We start from the raw sequence: 15,147 nt of genomic DNA on the forward strand, positions 1-15,147 counted from the left end.
GGTCTGTGAATGTATAGAAATGCAAAAATCCTGTCAAAGCAGTTTGAATAAAAGTAATTTCAACACCAAAATCTTACTTTATGTGACAAAGTATAGATTACTATGGTTGCATACTACAAAAAAAGGTAAGGCATTGCTGTGACAGCTATCAGCTGCTGTTACTCTTATCTGGGAGTTTTAGGCTGAAGGTCCTCACCCTCCAGGTTGATGAGGAAGGTGCCATGGTTCAGCAGAGCCTCCGGATCCAGGTCTCGAGGCATCTTTGTGGCCAGGTTGACCCGAGCTGCCATCATCAGCTCAGCCAGCTGGGAGGTGGTGGAGGTGGGCTCCTCCTGGAGAGACTGGAAGTAAAGTGGATGATGGCAGGAGTATGTATGTATGTGTGTATATATATATATATATATATTAAAAACTTCAAGTACAAAGTAGTGCACAGTGTTTCACAAATCAAAAAATGCACGAGTGCTAATATGAGGCACCAGAAATACAAGTTTTTCAATTTCAGTGCACAACAGCAGCTGTCCCAGTAAAGGTAATGTCTGTAATTGTAATTAAGCAAAGTGACACGGTAGCTTGTAAAATCAGCCAGATATTAATTGATATTTAAATTGGATTTCAGTCCATTTATGACTTAAAAAAAAAGCTGGATGGGTTTTGGTGATGATGGGCCAATCTTTGCTCTCCCATTCTAAGTTGTTTCGTGAGTACTTCAAACGTTTTTCCAAACTCTGCTCAGAATGAATCAAGATGAGTGAGAAACTCAGACAATTAATTTTCTCACTGTTATGCTTGAGACGGGTATATTGGGAAGCGTTTATCATGCTTAGAGTGATGCAACATCTTCCTATCAAATTCATTAATATTTCTCTTCTCTCTGCTTCAAGGTGAGAATATGAATGAGACGAGGAGAAACTAGCATCATCATAAATAATGTTTTGACGTTGGCAGACTCTCACACTAAGCTGTAATCAGACTAAAGCAACTAAATTAGCTGATTAACTAATTTATGATGTATATATTTATAAACTTAAATTTATGGATGCATTTATTTGTAACATTTTACAAAGTTACAGCGCGTGTGGATGTTCACCTGGGGGGGTCTTCTTCCTTTAAAACAAGTTTACTAGTCTAAATTTAATTGATTAAGAAATGAGTAATCATGGACGTCCCTTCACTCCGGCAGCCGGCTTCTTTCACAGCTTGCTGAGCTCAGCAGGTTGTTCACTAACACCTACTATCCTACACCAGAGGGCTAGTACTAGTGCAGTACACTACAACAGATGACCCAAATACAGCATCTCTAGGTCAGTTTAAAGTCTATATCTATTTCTTTGTTGTTAACAAAACCAACACAAAAACAAACCCATGGAAGTTTCTGTCACACAATCCTTCTGCACTGTCGCACACACTTCCGTTCAGTTTATATGAAGAGCCAGCTTACCTCCATGAGTTCGAACAGGAGACCTGGCTCGATGGCGACAGTGAGGTCGTACCTGGCGGCGTTTTTGCCAGGAATGGAAGACAGGAAGGAGTCCCTGATGGCACACGCTCCTTCCACAGCCTCCTCTAATCCTGGTCGCCGCCACACAGAGCTGCTTTTAATCCAGCCACTTTTAAATAATGTCTCCTCTTCTATTGAAACACAGAAAACATAGAAAGGCTGTGGTGGAGAATGCATGCGGCAGTAAAAGAGTAATCACAGAAAATCGAAAGACACGTACTGTCATGTCCCGGTGCGTGCAGGTACACCTCTTCAGCCATATGTGGCAAGATCGGAGCGATGGATCTCGTCACGCCATCAAGAATTTCCTCTAAAACCGTCTGGCAGGATCTTCGACCCAACGAGTCCTCTGCATCGCAGTACAGTCTGACCGACGGAGAGACAAAGACATGAACAAAGCTACTGGAGGCAAAGGAATCTTTAACATGTTCTGACATGTTACCTGTCCTTGATGATACTGAAGTAGAAGCTGGAGAGTTCTCTGGTTATGAAGGCCTGCAGCACACGGATGACCCTGCCAGCATCAAACTCACTGTAGGCGTCCGTAACCTGCGAACAAAGAGACGTCAGCAGGGGGCACAAATGTGCTCGTTTCATTAGTTGGATGGACTACACCTTAAACACACCTTGATGCTGTACTCGCGCAGCAGGTGTAGCATGTACTGGTCGATGTAGTGCATCTGTTTGGGATCCACAGCCTGCAGTCGTGGGTCGAAGCCCTGCAGGTTTCCGAGCAGGAATTTCAGAGTGTTCCTCAGCTGGAAGGCAAACAACAGCCATGAGAGGAGGTGCAGCAGGTGAGATGAACGTGGCGAGCAGATAAACTGCACCTTAAAGTACCTTACTGATACTGTCCCGGGCTGAGCTGAGCGCAGAGGGGCCAATCTGGACATCAGAGAAGACGTTCGACTCTGCCACCCACCAGCGGAGCACGTCTGCCCCGTAGGCCGGCTCAGTGGGGCCCTGGCAAAGATGACAGGTTAGAAAGTTTCTACACAGAAATGCAAATTTATCTTCTCAGTTTCAGCTTCATTTAAAATCTTTTTTTGTGTGTTTTTTAAAGTGGCAAACAAGGAAATGGTAAAATCAAAGAATCACAATTGGAAATCTTTGATGCGTGAAGTCCTATATTTGCAGAGTGTAGCTGACACAACATGTAGATTGTAGTGAACAATTTATTTAACTTTATCTTAATTTTAAATCTAGAACAGGTTGAAACGTCTTCATCCGTTTTACCTTCCCTCCATTAATGACCACATCAGGATCCACAACGTTGCCCACCGACTTGGACATCTTCTCTCCTTTCTCACTGACTGCAAAGCCGTGGACCACAAGAGACCTGCAACAATATTCATTTTTCAGACACTTCTTTCCGTGTATCATTATCATCTGTGTGGCGAGTGGAAGGCACGCTCACTTGTAAGGTGCCTTGTTCCGGACAGCCACACTGGTGAGCAGCGATGACTGAAACCAGCCTCCAATCTGGTCCTTTCCCTCCACATAAACGTCAGCCCGAGAGTCCGACTCCGCTGCAAGAAAAAGCTGAGCTCTGAGCTAAACTGTATAAAATTTGAGTTCAGCATTTAATGATTTGCAAGCTATTTTAAGCTAACAACAATAACACATTCTTAATAAATCTTTAAAGCCTTTACAAAGTAATCTCCCATGGGTCAATGAGATGATTATGGAATTTTTTAATGACAAATACATTGTTATCTAGTATTTAGCTAGCAATTTCAACTCCTAGCAAAACTTAAGCTAATAACTTCAGACTTTATTGATAATTTTAACTACGCATTTTAAATGACTGAAGCATGTTTAGTTAACAATTTATTTGCTAATAATTTCATTTCTTTATCCCTACATTTACATAACAGCTTCTCACACTATTTCAACTGTTTATCCAGTTATGTAGCAAATGAACCTTTCAACACTCTCAGTGTCCTGAATGTTTTTGAAAGGGAGTCATAAAAGGCAGGGTGCTGAGATTCATGCTGTGCTAATCAGTTACAATCTTCCAACTGAACAACATGTTCATCAAAAGTCACAGGAGCTTGCAAAGAAAAGCGTCTGGACTTCTTTAAGTTGCTTGAAGACGTTTCACCTCTCATCCGAGAAGCTTCTTCAGTTCGAAGGTCAAATGGACAAGACTCAGCAGTCCATCTGCATCTAAAGGTCAAAGGTCACTCTTTCAAGGATGCCAATGTTCACATTTTGGACAGAGAGGACAGATGGTTTGAAAGAGGAGTGAAAGAAGCATCTATGTCCACTGTGAGCGACCATCTTTGAACAGAGCCGGTGGTTTACGACACCAACTCTCTGCCATCTATAATCCAGTTTTGAGTTCCCTCCCCAGACGCCTTAACGCCCACTCACATCCTGGGCCGTCTGACCTCAGGAAATCACATGATAGGGTGGGGCCCAGGTTTCACAATGAGCTCACCCGAAACTCTGGCTGATTGGGACCCACGCCCAGTTTCACACCTTGGCTCAGGCGATTAGAGGATCATCAGGGGGTCCTTTTGTCCCTCTGTGGGGGGTTACTCCCACTAGGTTATATCTGGGACTCTCCACCATTTGACCTTAGAACTGAAGAAGCTTCTCGGATGAGAGGTGAAACGTCTTTAAGCAACTTAAAGAAGTCCAGACGCTTTTCTTTCCAAGCTCCTTAGACTACAATGACCTGGATGACTGAGAACCTTCACAGACATGTTCATCAAAAGACATCACTGAGTACTGGCAGTACTGAGGCACTGCGATGGAGTAGAAGGAAGAAATGGGTTGGCTGGTAAGTGATAACACATCTTTACCAAATATCCCAAAATATTTTAAAGGTAAAAAGAGGTAAAAAGTACAAGAGAAGATGGAAAGAGACAAAAAAGAAAATAAATGACTATAATACAAAGACTAGAGTGCCTGTCCCTGTAGCTGAATGATCGAACAACCTGTAACCAGAGATTTCTGGAGCCCAGCTGGGAGCCATCTGAGATGTGACTCAGGCTCAGAGTTTTCCTCCATTTCCTCTACAAATGACAACACAATCACACAGATGATGGAAAAACTCTCATACTTCAGCAAATAAGTGTCTATTTGAATCTCCTGGAGCAAAACAAAGCTACTGCGCCATGTGGTAGTAGTTCAAAAATACCTTCAAAATGCAGACAGTTCAAAGTGAGCAGGATCCAACTCTAATATTGGTTGAATTGCTATTAAAAAACATTAACTCCACTCACACCCCTCGGCAAATTTTGACCCAAAATGTGCTGAATAATAATCCCCCACCCCATTACGCCACCTGCAGCCTGAACCATTGACATGAGGCAGGATGGACCCCTGATTTCATCAAATTCTGATCCTATCCCAGATATTTGTGTTTAACAGGTATACCTAATAAAGTGTGTAATTTCTGCTATTTCAACTTTTAACCCAGTGTTTAGTGAACGATTTCACTTCTTTATCCAAACATACTGTTTCCATACTATTACCAGTTTTAACTTTTAGTCATACTTATTAACCGGTTTTCATTTTTTCCTACTTCTGACCCTGACAGTGAGCAGGAATTTCTTCCAGTTCTAAAAACAGATAAATAAATCCAATCACCTTGTCCGGTATCTGTGATGTGCTGACGTTTGCTAATCCAGGACTCCGACTAGCCCACTCTCACTAATGATGCTTTGCAAAGCAGCTTACCTGGCATGTGGGACTACATAAAGTAGCTTCAAGTAGCTTTGTCGCTAATAAAACTAATAACAGGAGGTTTGATTAGAGGCACCTGGAAACCTTCAGTCACAGGCGTGTTCTGCTGCTCTGAGACGATCATTTTCAATGTCCTCGGAGAGGTTTTTACAAAATTAACAAAATCCATTAATACTTTTACATGATCTGCATAACAGGACAAACTGAAGAAACTTCAAATGTACCTTCGAGCACTGCTGCCCACGACGCTCCACTGTCAAACCAAATGTCCAGAACGTCTTCTCCACGAACGTAATCACTCGCTGCACCTGCTTTACTCTGAGACAAATATATATATTCACAGAAAAACTGTGATAAGTTTTACATTTACGAGAAAAACATCTCAAATATTCTCTTAGAGAAAAAAAAAAAATGTAAAAAACATTGCCAAGAGTAAAGCCATGTGCCCTCGACTCCCTATGATGCCTTTAAAATCATTAATGGATATGGTTTCAGTTTTTCCTTGTCCACAGCATGTAAGAAAATGCTTTTCCCAGACTTATCAAAGTCCAGCCACCATTTGAAGTGTAGCTGGTAACTTACTGGAGTAGAGACAGAAGGGTGTAGAGCTAGAGTGGAAATTTACCCAATATTGGTTTATAGATATAGATAAGAAGCATATGCACGAATGACACCATCATCAGCACAGAGGTGTATTTTTGCTTAGATGTCCTTGCAAATGTCATTAATAAAAACGGGTCCCAACACGGAGGCCTGTTAATCCAAGAAAAATCTGATTTACGGCCCCCTGTGTGGACACACACTGGGTTTGATGCACCAGTAGGTTTGCTCCTAAGCTTGTACACTGGTTTAGAAATAGAACCCAGAAGGGCTGTTACACTGTTGCACATTTTTCCTACAGTTGTTGTAGTTTTTACAAAATGCCGTTGCCTAAAAAGTGGGACGGCAAAGTTAAAAATGCTTGAGGATGGGAAGGGATGCCTCTGGCAATGACATCAATGATGGATGACAGTGAGGACCCTGTTATCAGTAATATCTGATTGTTAGCTGTTTCCACACATTAGTTTTCGCACCTTCTTGAGCACCTCGGGAGGCAGCAGAGTCTCAATGGGAAGCTCCCACCAACAGTCGCTGCCCTTTTCTTTGAAGAGCTGTGCGATGTGGGACACAGTGTATCTGTAAAGGTCAAAGAATCACAGATGTTTGCCAGTTTGTAAATACTGTTTAAAAAAAAAAAAAAAAAAGAAAGAACAAAAAGAGAAATTTCAAGCATACAGTAAATATGTGCACGCAGCTGTTGGTGTGTGTGTTTTATTATGAATGCGTTTGTTGGCTTTACTTGTTGATGAGAGCCTCTCCACTTTCTTTATGGTAGAAGACGGGGATGGGGACGCCCCAGCTGCGCTGCCTGGAGATGCACCAGTATGTCCGTCTGTCCAGCATGGTGAGCAGGCTGCTCCTGGCCGACTCGGGCAAAACACGCACCTTCTGCAGGGCCTCCTGCAAAATCCCACGCACATACTTCTTTAGACAAAACTGGAAATGTGAAGCACTCTCGCTCACTGGAAGAAATGAAGTGTCAGGTACAGACGAAAAAACTAATCTGGTCCAAATGATCTGAATGTCTTTTACCTTTGCTTTGTCTTTGAGTGACTCTGTGTTGATGAACCACTGTTTGCTGGGTCTGATGACTACAGGTTGCTTTGTCCTCCAGTCATATGGGTAACTATGGACGCACTGCTCCTCCTTCAGCAGAGCATTGCACTGCTTCAGCATTGAAATCACTGAGTGAAGCAAGCATCAGATACATCCATCATCAAACAAGAAACAAACTCATTTTCAAAACATTTTTTTTTATCTTGATTAACAATATTATTAAAAAATTATTTCTTTTTAGCAGCCTGTAGAAACCCCACGTTCTTCCCTCTTTTCCATGTTTTTATACCTTTATCATTTCCTTCTGTCATTACAGAAAGCTTCTGTAGTTCAGGTCCAGCTAATTCATTGAATGTCCCATCTTCATCCACCATACATTCCTTTGGTAGAAGAATAATGTGCACAAATACATCAGGTTTTATCATATACTGTAGCCACATTATTCATCAAACATGGTCCACACTGTTAAATAATAATCTCCTTGCATGTATATTGGCTATACTGATTAATGAAAATCCCTTTTTGTATTTTATTTGCTTTTTACAGATTTCAGCCAACTCACAAAGCTTTCAAAAGTCAAAACCTAAGAAATTATGTCTGTGTGTGTACAAAAAGAATTATTAAAAACATAAATACATTTCCAATTGGATTTTTTATATATTTCTGTATTTTCACCTTAGTTATTTCCCCAGAAATATGTTTTTTTCTGTATTTCTTCCTACTTTTGGCTCATTGGGGCCTCCATATACCCACAAGTTTTTTCTTGACTGTTGGGATTTTTAGTTTTTACACACAGAACACACCACAGGCAGTTTAAACTGCGAGGCCACACTGTAGTCCTCCATCCCATGCGCCGGTGCCGTGTGAACCAATCCAGTTCCCTTCACCATGGTCACGTGATTAGCTGGCAGCAATGGCACTTGTTTGTCAGGAATCGTGGGATGTTTGCAGATCCCACCTTCAAGCAGGGAGCCTAGGAGAGGAAAAAGATGGAGAAACAACTCTGCTCGTCTTCTCAAACTTTGGGGCAGGGTCCACTGATGGGACGCAGAAGGAAAAATACAGAGAAGAATTTCATTTCCCCAAAATTCAACCTGGATTATTTTTGTTAAAAGCTCATTTCTACTGCAGGAAGTATCACGTCTGCACCTGGTAACGTGATGCTTCAGACACTGTGTGTTACCTGTGAAGACGCCTACAGTCTGCAGGTCTGTGCCCAGCAGTGCTGCTATGCTGGCCGTCCGCTCAGTTGCTACTAGAAACTTCTCAGAGTTGTCCGCTCTCTTCACCACAGAATACCTGCAAGCAAGACAGAAAACAACTCACTCAAAACCCCACCACGCTATCCACGTTACTGACATCATAATAATAGTGCCTGGGTTAGACAATGTTTGGTTTAAAACAAACAAACAAACAAATACACTCTATAGTTATGAAATGGAAACGCATCTCTTAGGTTTAGGTAATAAAGTCATGATGACATCTTATAAACTGAAACAAATCGTTTGCTTTTTTCACGACTGTCACATTTTGCAATGAGACCAAGCTGGACGAGTCTCCAGTGTGTGGTGCTGTTCCTTACTGGGCATTTGGCATGTAGCAGACAGCCTGGTTAGCAGGAATGGTCCAAGGCTGGGTGGTCCACACCAACACGGAGACACTTTCCATCCCTGCACAGACACACACAGTCAGGAGATTTCATACCAGGTGAAAAATGACTAAAAGCTTTATCCACATGTGTGCTTCACCTTCTTGTGAAGCGATCTTTGGTGGAAGCGTGACGAGGGGGAATGTGGCATAGACGGCTCTGCTCACATGCTCGGGGTTGTACTCCAGCTCCGCCTCTGCCAGAGCTGTTCTGTAAAAGTTGCAGCAATAGATTCAAGATTAGAAGAAATTATTACAAAGATGTAATAACTGCAATAAACTGCATTACCCGGATGAAGGAGACCAGAAGACAGGCTTGTAGTCCTGGTAAATGAGCCCCTGAAGAACAAAGAGGGACAACCACATTAGACCATACACTGGAAGCTAAAGATATCTCAGTGAGTCCCATTTTGAGGTTTAAATTAAATAAACGAATTCAAAAATAAATAAATAAATAAAATGTTCTCTGACTGGGGTTTGGGGGTCTGTTAATCCAGCTGACACAAAGAAAGCCTGGTCATGCTGAACCTGCTTTGTAGGTACATCACTCTACTGTGACACTGCCTGATGCTTAGATCAGATCATCACCCACCTTACTGTGCATCTCTTGGAAGACTTTCAGCTGAGCAGCCTCGTAGGTGCCATCAAAAGTGTAGTAGCACTGATCCCAATCAGCCATCACCCCCCAGCGCTGGAATGCAGCTTTCTGGCGGGCTATTGCTCCCTCTGCAAACTCCCGCGCTGGATGAGACAAACCAAACAGCAGCTGCATAAAATTTGAATAAAAGTCACCAGAAAAAGCCCTCTTTCTACTTCCTCCTTCTTCTTCTCACCTTTCTGTCTGATCTGCAGAGGACTAAGGCCGCTCGTCCCCAGGTCTCCCAGAGCCTTCAGCTCAATGGGGAGGCCGTGGCAGTCCCACCCTGGGATGTAGTGCACCTGCCGCCCTCTTAGCATCTCAAAACGGTTACGGATGTCCTTCAGGATCTGAATGGAATAATAATTGAGAAGCTAGTAAATATTTACAAATCATGAGGGCAGGAATAAATACGCCGTTGTTCGCATCCAAAAGTTCCGTCTTATTTGTTACTTTCACTATAGGAGGAAGAGTAGGTGAAATATACTACCGGTACTTCCATGTTACTCTAACCTTCTCAGTCTCAAATTCCTTTGGAAGGTATTTCCTTTTAACTGGGCTCAGACAGAGTTCCTTTAACAGAATAAAGTTGATGTCTTTTGTTGTAAACCAATTATCAAAAAGGATTCTTACTATGCAGAGACATCCAGGAGAAACCTTGGAGTACAAAATTTTATCTTTAACAGTTGATGTTTAAAGGACTAGTATAACTTTTATAATGAACAGTGACCCAATTTTTGGATTTAAAAAGGCTAAAGGTGGGTCAGGGTTGGTTGGCAGATGGTGTTAGCCCTGCAACAGGTAGGTGATCTGTCCAGGGTGTGACAGCTGGGGTAGGCTCCAGCTCAACTACAATGCTGAATTGGATAAGTGAAAGAAAATGAATGGATGGATGTGACCTTATGTACAAAGATGCTTTTGTTTTCCTCGTAAAATGCACTCATTATTATACACGTGTTTTGTGGTATAACATTATATTTGCAAACCAATTTTCATTGGAGGAGGACTTGATGATAGAAAGCTGAAAGGTTTCACTTTTACCTTATTGAGAGCGTGTCCAACATGAGGGTCTCCATTAGCATACGGAGGTCCATCATGAAGGCAGAACTTATTCTTGGCCTTCCTCTCCAGCTGCCATGAGTACAAATCTGCAAAACCACACTCCTGCAAAAAACAAAAATTAATATCTATTAAATCTTGAGTGAGCTTTTCCAATATGTATGAAGGCATGATATAAGTATTTTATCACGTGTGACCAGGCTTAGTAATCCCATTCCTGTAACTTTTACTCGTGTGTTAATTTATAATTTTCTCAAGTCAAAATTGTTTTATTTTCTTCTTTTACTTCCTTTGTAAAATTTCTTATACTGTCTTGTGCTAATCACGTTACAGTAATCCCTTTAATATTTCATGAATAGCACTTTAAACTGCCTTGTCGTTGCAATGATCTGCATGTTTCAGCTCAAAATTGAAATCAGGACTAGTTAAAAGTAACAATGATATAGCTGTCAGCCTGAACAGTCATGCCGAATTAAAGACTAAATGCTAAACAAAAGTATAAACTATTCGTCTGTTGTAGTTTATCGAAACCACTTAGTAAGCGACATAAAACAAATAGAATTTAACAATTTTTGAATGAGATTTCGTTAGCCTGCTGTACCTGTTGTATTTGGAGTTCTCGGTCCAGAAGCTTCTGTCCGGTCAGTTTCATCGGGAACTCGGTCTTGGGCAAAAGCACTGAATCCCGGTACAGTGCGTTACCGGAGCCGTTCTCTGCGGGCTGACCATTAACTTCACCCGAACCGGTACCGTGACAGCGGCGGCTGGAGGTGCAAGACCGAGCGCCGTGCAGGAGGAGACCGCCTCCCCGCTGTGACCTCCGTGCCCATCGCACTAGCGTCTGGCTCCCCGCCGAACTCCGGCACAGCAGCCGCAGCATGGACAGACGAATAGCTCTGCGGCCGAGCTGCTAACTCGCAAAAACAGACAGCTTTGTTGTTTCTGCGTGAAGTTTCCGTGTTGTTTTAGTCCGCCCTTCTGTATTAGCGTGCTCTGTTTCCTTCGGAAGAAATACAGGAGAGGACAGCTACGGAAACCCAGCGGGGTCATGGGTGAAGCTTTCGCATTTGTGACAGCGAGATGCCGCCGTGGGCGCTGTTTATTTTGAACCATGACAGCAGAAAGAAAGACATTGCTATAAATTATTACGCGTAAATTACTTTTCATGTATATAGAATATGGAGTGGTGCTCATCACTTATGCCTCACTGGGGTTCAAATCTTGATATTTAGGCCCCTTAAAGACCTTATAGTAACTTTTTACTCCAACAAAGCACTTTGCTCTCAGACTGCTGGTTTACTTGTGGTTCATAGCATATTTAGACGTAGAATGGGAGGCAGAGGCAGAGATCATGGGAGACTCCCATGATCCATTGAGTGTTTCCACAGCAGTCTTTGTGTTTTCCTTCCCACTGTCACAAAAGTGCTTGTTTATAGGGGTAATCTGATTGTTGTTTTTTCTTTGTTTGTTTTTTCGTATTTTGTAGGGTACTTACATTAAAGCTTGAGGCAACTGTTGGTGTGATTTAGTGCTATATAAATTGAATTGAATTGAATTGAATTGAATTCAGTCTGGGGCTTTTCTGTGTTGAGTTTGCATGTTCTCCCCATGTCTGGTTCTCTTGTGGTAATCCAGCTTCCTCCCACAGTGCAAAGACATATAGTTAAAGGGGTTAGGTTCATTGGTGATTCTAAGATTGATTATAGGTGTAAATGTCAATGGTCGTCTGTTTCTCTGGGCGAGAAACAGACGACCAGAAGTTAGTCATTGTGAAAAACTGGCGACCCGTCCGGAGTGTACTCTGTCTCTCGTCCTATGACAGCTGGAATAGGCTCCGGATAGATCTATCTGTTTATAGATAGATAGATGTAATTATAATTTGTGTGTCGTATTCACCTTTTCCAGTTGAGTTTAGTACTATGATTAAAAAATAGTCTGTTTTCTGTTACATAAAATGTCTTTTTTAGAGGGTGGCCTCTCAGCAAATCCACTGCTGAACCAAGGCGTTTTAACTCCTCTTTCAAAAGCTACACTTCCTTTACGCCAGCTTTCTATTGATTGACTCCCCCTTGCAAACAGAATGTTTGAACATCAGGCTAGATGACTGGGATGACTATTTTAGTGCTGTTTCCTCTCACAGGAGCTTTGATTATTGCAGTATTATATATTTATGTACATGAGAGAAAACAAGGAAACACAACAAAAGTCCCCCTTTAAAAGGAACCAAGCAGAAACTGACCTTTACAATGTACCTTGTGTGCGCTTGTGTGACATGATGAGTGAAGTGTTTTTCATGCAAGAATACAAAAGTTCTCAGACTTGAGGTCCTCGGATTTGCTCATTCAAAAATTCAAGTAGAATTTGGGAAAACTTTACCTACAAACCTAAAGAACCTAAAGTAATTATGAAACTGGGAATCTCTTCAAAATAAATTATAATAAACATACATGACCATAATGACTCCAGAAACAGGAAAGTTACTTTTTGTCAGAATTACGATTCAGCCTCAGTGACAGTCTGTATACTGTATTACTCCCTGATGTTACTGTCAGGGCCTTAGAAACTTGTTTTCGTCAAACTGGCTTCTTTTTTTGCTTATGTTTCACAGTGAGACTATAACCTGGCAGGACTCAATGCATCATCAACAGCTTGACTGGCAAATGAACTGAATGTGCAAAACACAGAGTGTTGCCTGTTGCCTTTTCTAAAGCGTGCCTTAGCTACAGCACATAGAAGAGATTTAAACAGCTCCGAAGTACAAAGCATTTATGTTGGAGCTCTGCACGACCTGCTGGTGCCAACTGGCTGTGATTTCTTGGGCCACATGAGGTTTGTTCTACCAGATTAAATTCAATAAGTGATACAATTATGACACATAACTTAAAGATTCAGAATGAGAAGGAAAAACTTCCTTTTACTGCAGTACAAGCAAGTTTTTCTTTCTCATTCTGAATCTCCACGGGTGCTGAACACACTGAACCTTTTAATAATCTGGTTAATAATTGGCTCAAATAATAATCTTGTGTTTATGTTTCATCTTTACACAATGTAATCCCCACATATGAAATGGTATAACCTCTAAATAATGTGTGAGGGATAAATTAGAGTCTGGAAGTGAGACAAAAAAAATTGGTTCTTGTCATTCATCTTCAAACGGAATTTAATTTGACCTGCAAAGATAGAAATGGGGAGCCTGGAGAGCCTTGTTTTAATCACTCTATTGATAAAGCTTTACTGAGCTATTTCATCTAACGCTCTCCACTCAAAGAGAGAACACTGTAAAATCACGATCAATGCATCAAAGACCACATAGAAAACAGGGAATAGTTCAGTATTAGTATGGCAGCTATATCTCTAATTTATTAAATATGCATTAAGTAACTTTGCTATTCATTTGTTTTTATTTCTTATCCGGTTTACTATAACGCAAAATGCATAATTCGTAGCTAAGTAAAAGTAAATAACATTTGTTGCAGAATGATACATAAAGGCAGGTGTTTTGGCGTGGTTGATGACGTCACTGGGAGGTATAAAAAAAGCAAAGGCTTGGTCTCCTGTTCCATTCACGTTTTCTCTACCAAGAAGAACAGAATCCCATCCATCATGAAGAAACTGTGCGTCGCAGTCGTCGGAGTTTTGCTGCTGGCTTTCCATCTCACATCACAGGTCAGTTTGATCCGTGCCTCCTTTTTTTGTTTTGTTTCTTCATACTTTCACCAACCTCATCAACTGTGGCCAACGGAATTTGTTTACGCATGAAACGCTGTAATGGCGCAGATGAGCTAAATGTTCAATTAGGGATCGAGGTTAAAACGTTATGCTTGGAGTGCATCTACGACCTCGTAATTTTAGGGGAAAAGTCATGAATATAAAAATCAGTTTGTCCCCTGCAGAACAGACGGCGGCAATAAGGATACAATGGCAAACTTCTAGAAGTTTCGGGCTAGGTCTTGAACAGAGGCTTTAAAGCGCTTATCTTACTTTTTTTTTTTTTCCCAAATCAAAATGGAAACGAAATGACTGAATTTTGATTAACTTTCTCCCTCGCACGTTAAATCCTAGTTTAAAAATGAAATCACCCGGACTGAATCATCTTAATTAAATACAAATGTGTTTCAGGTGGCCCTGGCGAATAACGCCACGAATCCGGACAACACAAACATCACCACCCCGAGCTCCACGGGGGCTTGTTGTGGGGCTACCGCCGCCTTCATGGTGCTGCTCCCCCCGCTGGCTCTGACCGCTCTTCTCCTCCACCGGTCCTGATTGAGTGGACTGACCGCGCTGGACACAAAAGCCAGCACAGGTTACACTGTGGATCCAGTGCTGGCTTAGTCTAATTACACTAATCTCTCAATCCACCCACCCACCCACTCAAAAACAGCCAAAAACGCGTTTTGGAATTACATTTCAAGTGCTGGGTGGGAAAACTTGTCTTAAAAGGCGACGCTCACTTTCAAGCATTCTGCTCTTTCTCTCCTCTGTACTGGCTCTGCAAGGACTCTGAAAACTTTGGCACCACACCGGCCCTTTTACTCCTGCGTGCAGTGGGAGAACACAGACTCGTGTAGTGACCGTCTTTGATTCTGGTTTCATTCGCCTGAACGTGATTTGTAAATGAGCTAAATTGTGACCACTGTACTTTCAGGGTGTGACTTGAACTGTTTATTTTTATGTAGATTAAATAAAGCTTTAAATTGTGAGACCACATGACTCACCATCTCGTTCCTGCTTTGAGTGTTTAAAGTTTTCAGGGTAGACTGTAGAGCCATCAAATTAACACTGAATAAAGCTGGCGAGGCTGAGAATGAAGAGAATCAGATCAAGGGTCCACAACTGATGCAGCTCTGCTTCAAACTCCAAGGCTCTTACTTGGTTTTGGATGAAGGGGAAAGAATACGCTGAAGGGGTGTGGCCTAATTCTCAACTGGCTTTAGCTGCAAGTTTATTT

General features: G+C 41.8%; 1 protein-coding gene and 1 long non-coding RNA gene across 2 annotated transcripts in view; one reads left to right on the forward strand and one right to left on the reverse strand.

Annotated features, from left to right (window-relative positions):
• iars2 (isoleucyl-tRNA synthetase 2, mitochondrial) overlaps positions 1-11,243 on the reverse strand; it is a 12,593-nt gene extending 1,350 nt beyond the window's left edge. The window contains exons 1-22 of the mRNA XM_004554812.5: positions 10,798-11,243; positions 10,179-10,301; positions 9,334-9,487; positions 9,093-9,241; positions 8,790-8,839; positions 8,602-8,711; positions 8,436-8,523; positions 8,037-8,152; positions 7,657-7,826; positions 7,143-7,233; positions 6,830-6,981; positions 6,537-6,697; positions 6,271-6,373; positions 5,422-5,515; positions 2,919-3,030; positions 2,738-2,840; positions 2,342-2,464; positions 2,128-2,259; positions 1,944-2,050; positions 1,722-1,867; positions 1,442-1,632; positions 197-341 (exon numbers count right to left, since the gene is read on the reverse strand). Of these exons, the coding sequence (XP_004554869.2) occupies positions 197-341; positions 1,442-1,632; positions 1,722-1,867; positions 1,944-2,050; positions 2,128-2,259; positions 2,342-2,464; positions 2,738-2,840; positions 2,919-3,030; positions 5,422-5,515; positions 6,271-6,373; positions 6,537-6,697; positions 6,830-6,981; positions 7,143-7,233; positions 7,657-7,826; positions 8,037-8,152; positions 8,436-8,523; positions 8,602-8,711; positions 8,790-8,839; positions 9,093-9,241; positions 9,334-9,487; positions 10,179-10,301; positions 10,798-11,076 (2,899 nt within the window). The 5' untranslated portion in view covers positions 11,077-11,243. The remainder of the gene's footprint in view (positions 1-196; positions 342-1,441; positions 1,633-1,721; positions 1,868-1,943; positions 2,051-2,127; positions 2,260-2,341; positions 2,465-2,737; positions 2,841-2,918; positions 3,031-5,421; positions 5,516-6,270; positions 6,374-6,536; positions 6,698-6,829; positions 6,982-7,142; positions 7,234-7,656; positions 7,827-8,036; positions 8,153-8,435; positions 8,524-8,601; positions 8,712-8,789; positions 8,840-9,092; positions 9,242-9,333; positions 9,488-10,178; positions 10,302-10,797) is intronic.
• A 2,479-nt stretch (positions 11,244-13,722) lies between these two features.
• On the forward strand, positions 13,723-14,899 carry LOC101464513 (uncharacterized). Its single transcript, XR_191284.3, has 2 exons — positions 13,723-13,862; positions 14,316-14,899. It is a non-coding gene; the product is annotated as an uncharacterized LOC101464513 (long non-coding RNA).
• Positions 14,900-15,147: the final 248 nt, after the last annotated feature.

The sequence above is a fragment of the Maylandia zebra genome, linkage group LG19 (assembly GCF_041146795.1).
Source record: "Maylandia zebra isolate NMK-2024a linkage group LG19, Mzebra_GT3a, whole genome shotgun sequence".
NCBI classification, from domain to species: Eukaryota; Metazoa; Chordata; class Actinopteri; order Cichliformes; family Cichlidae; genus Maylandia; species Maylandia zebra.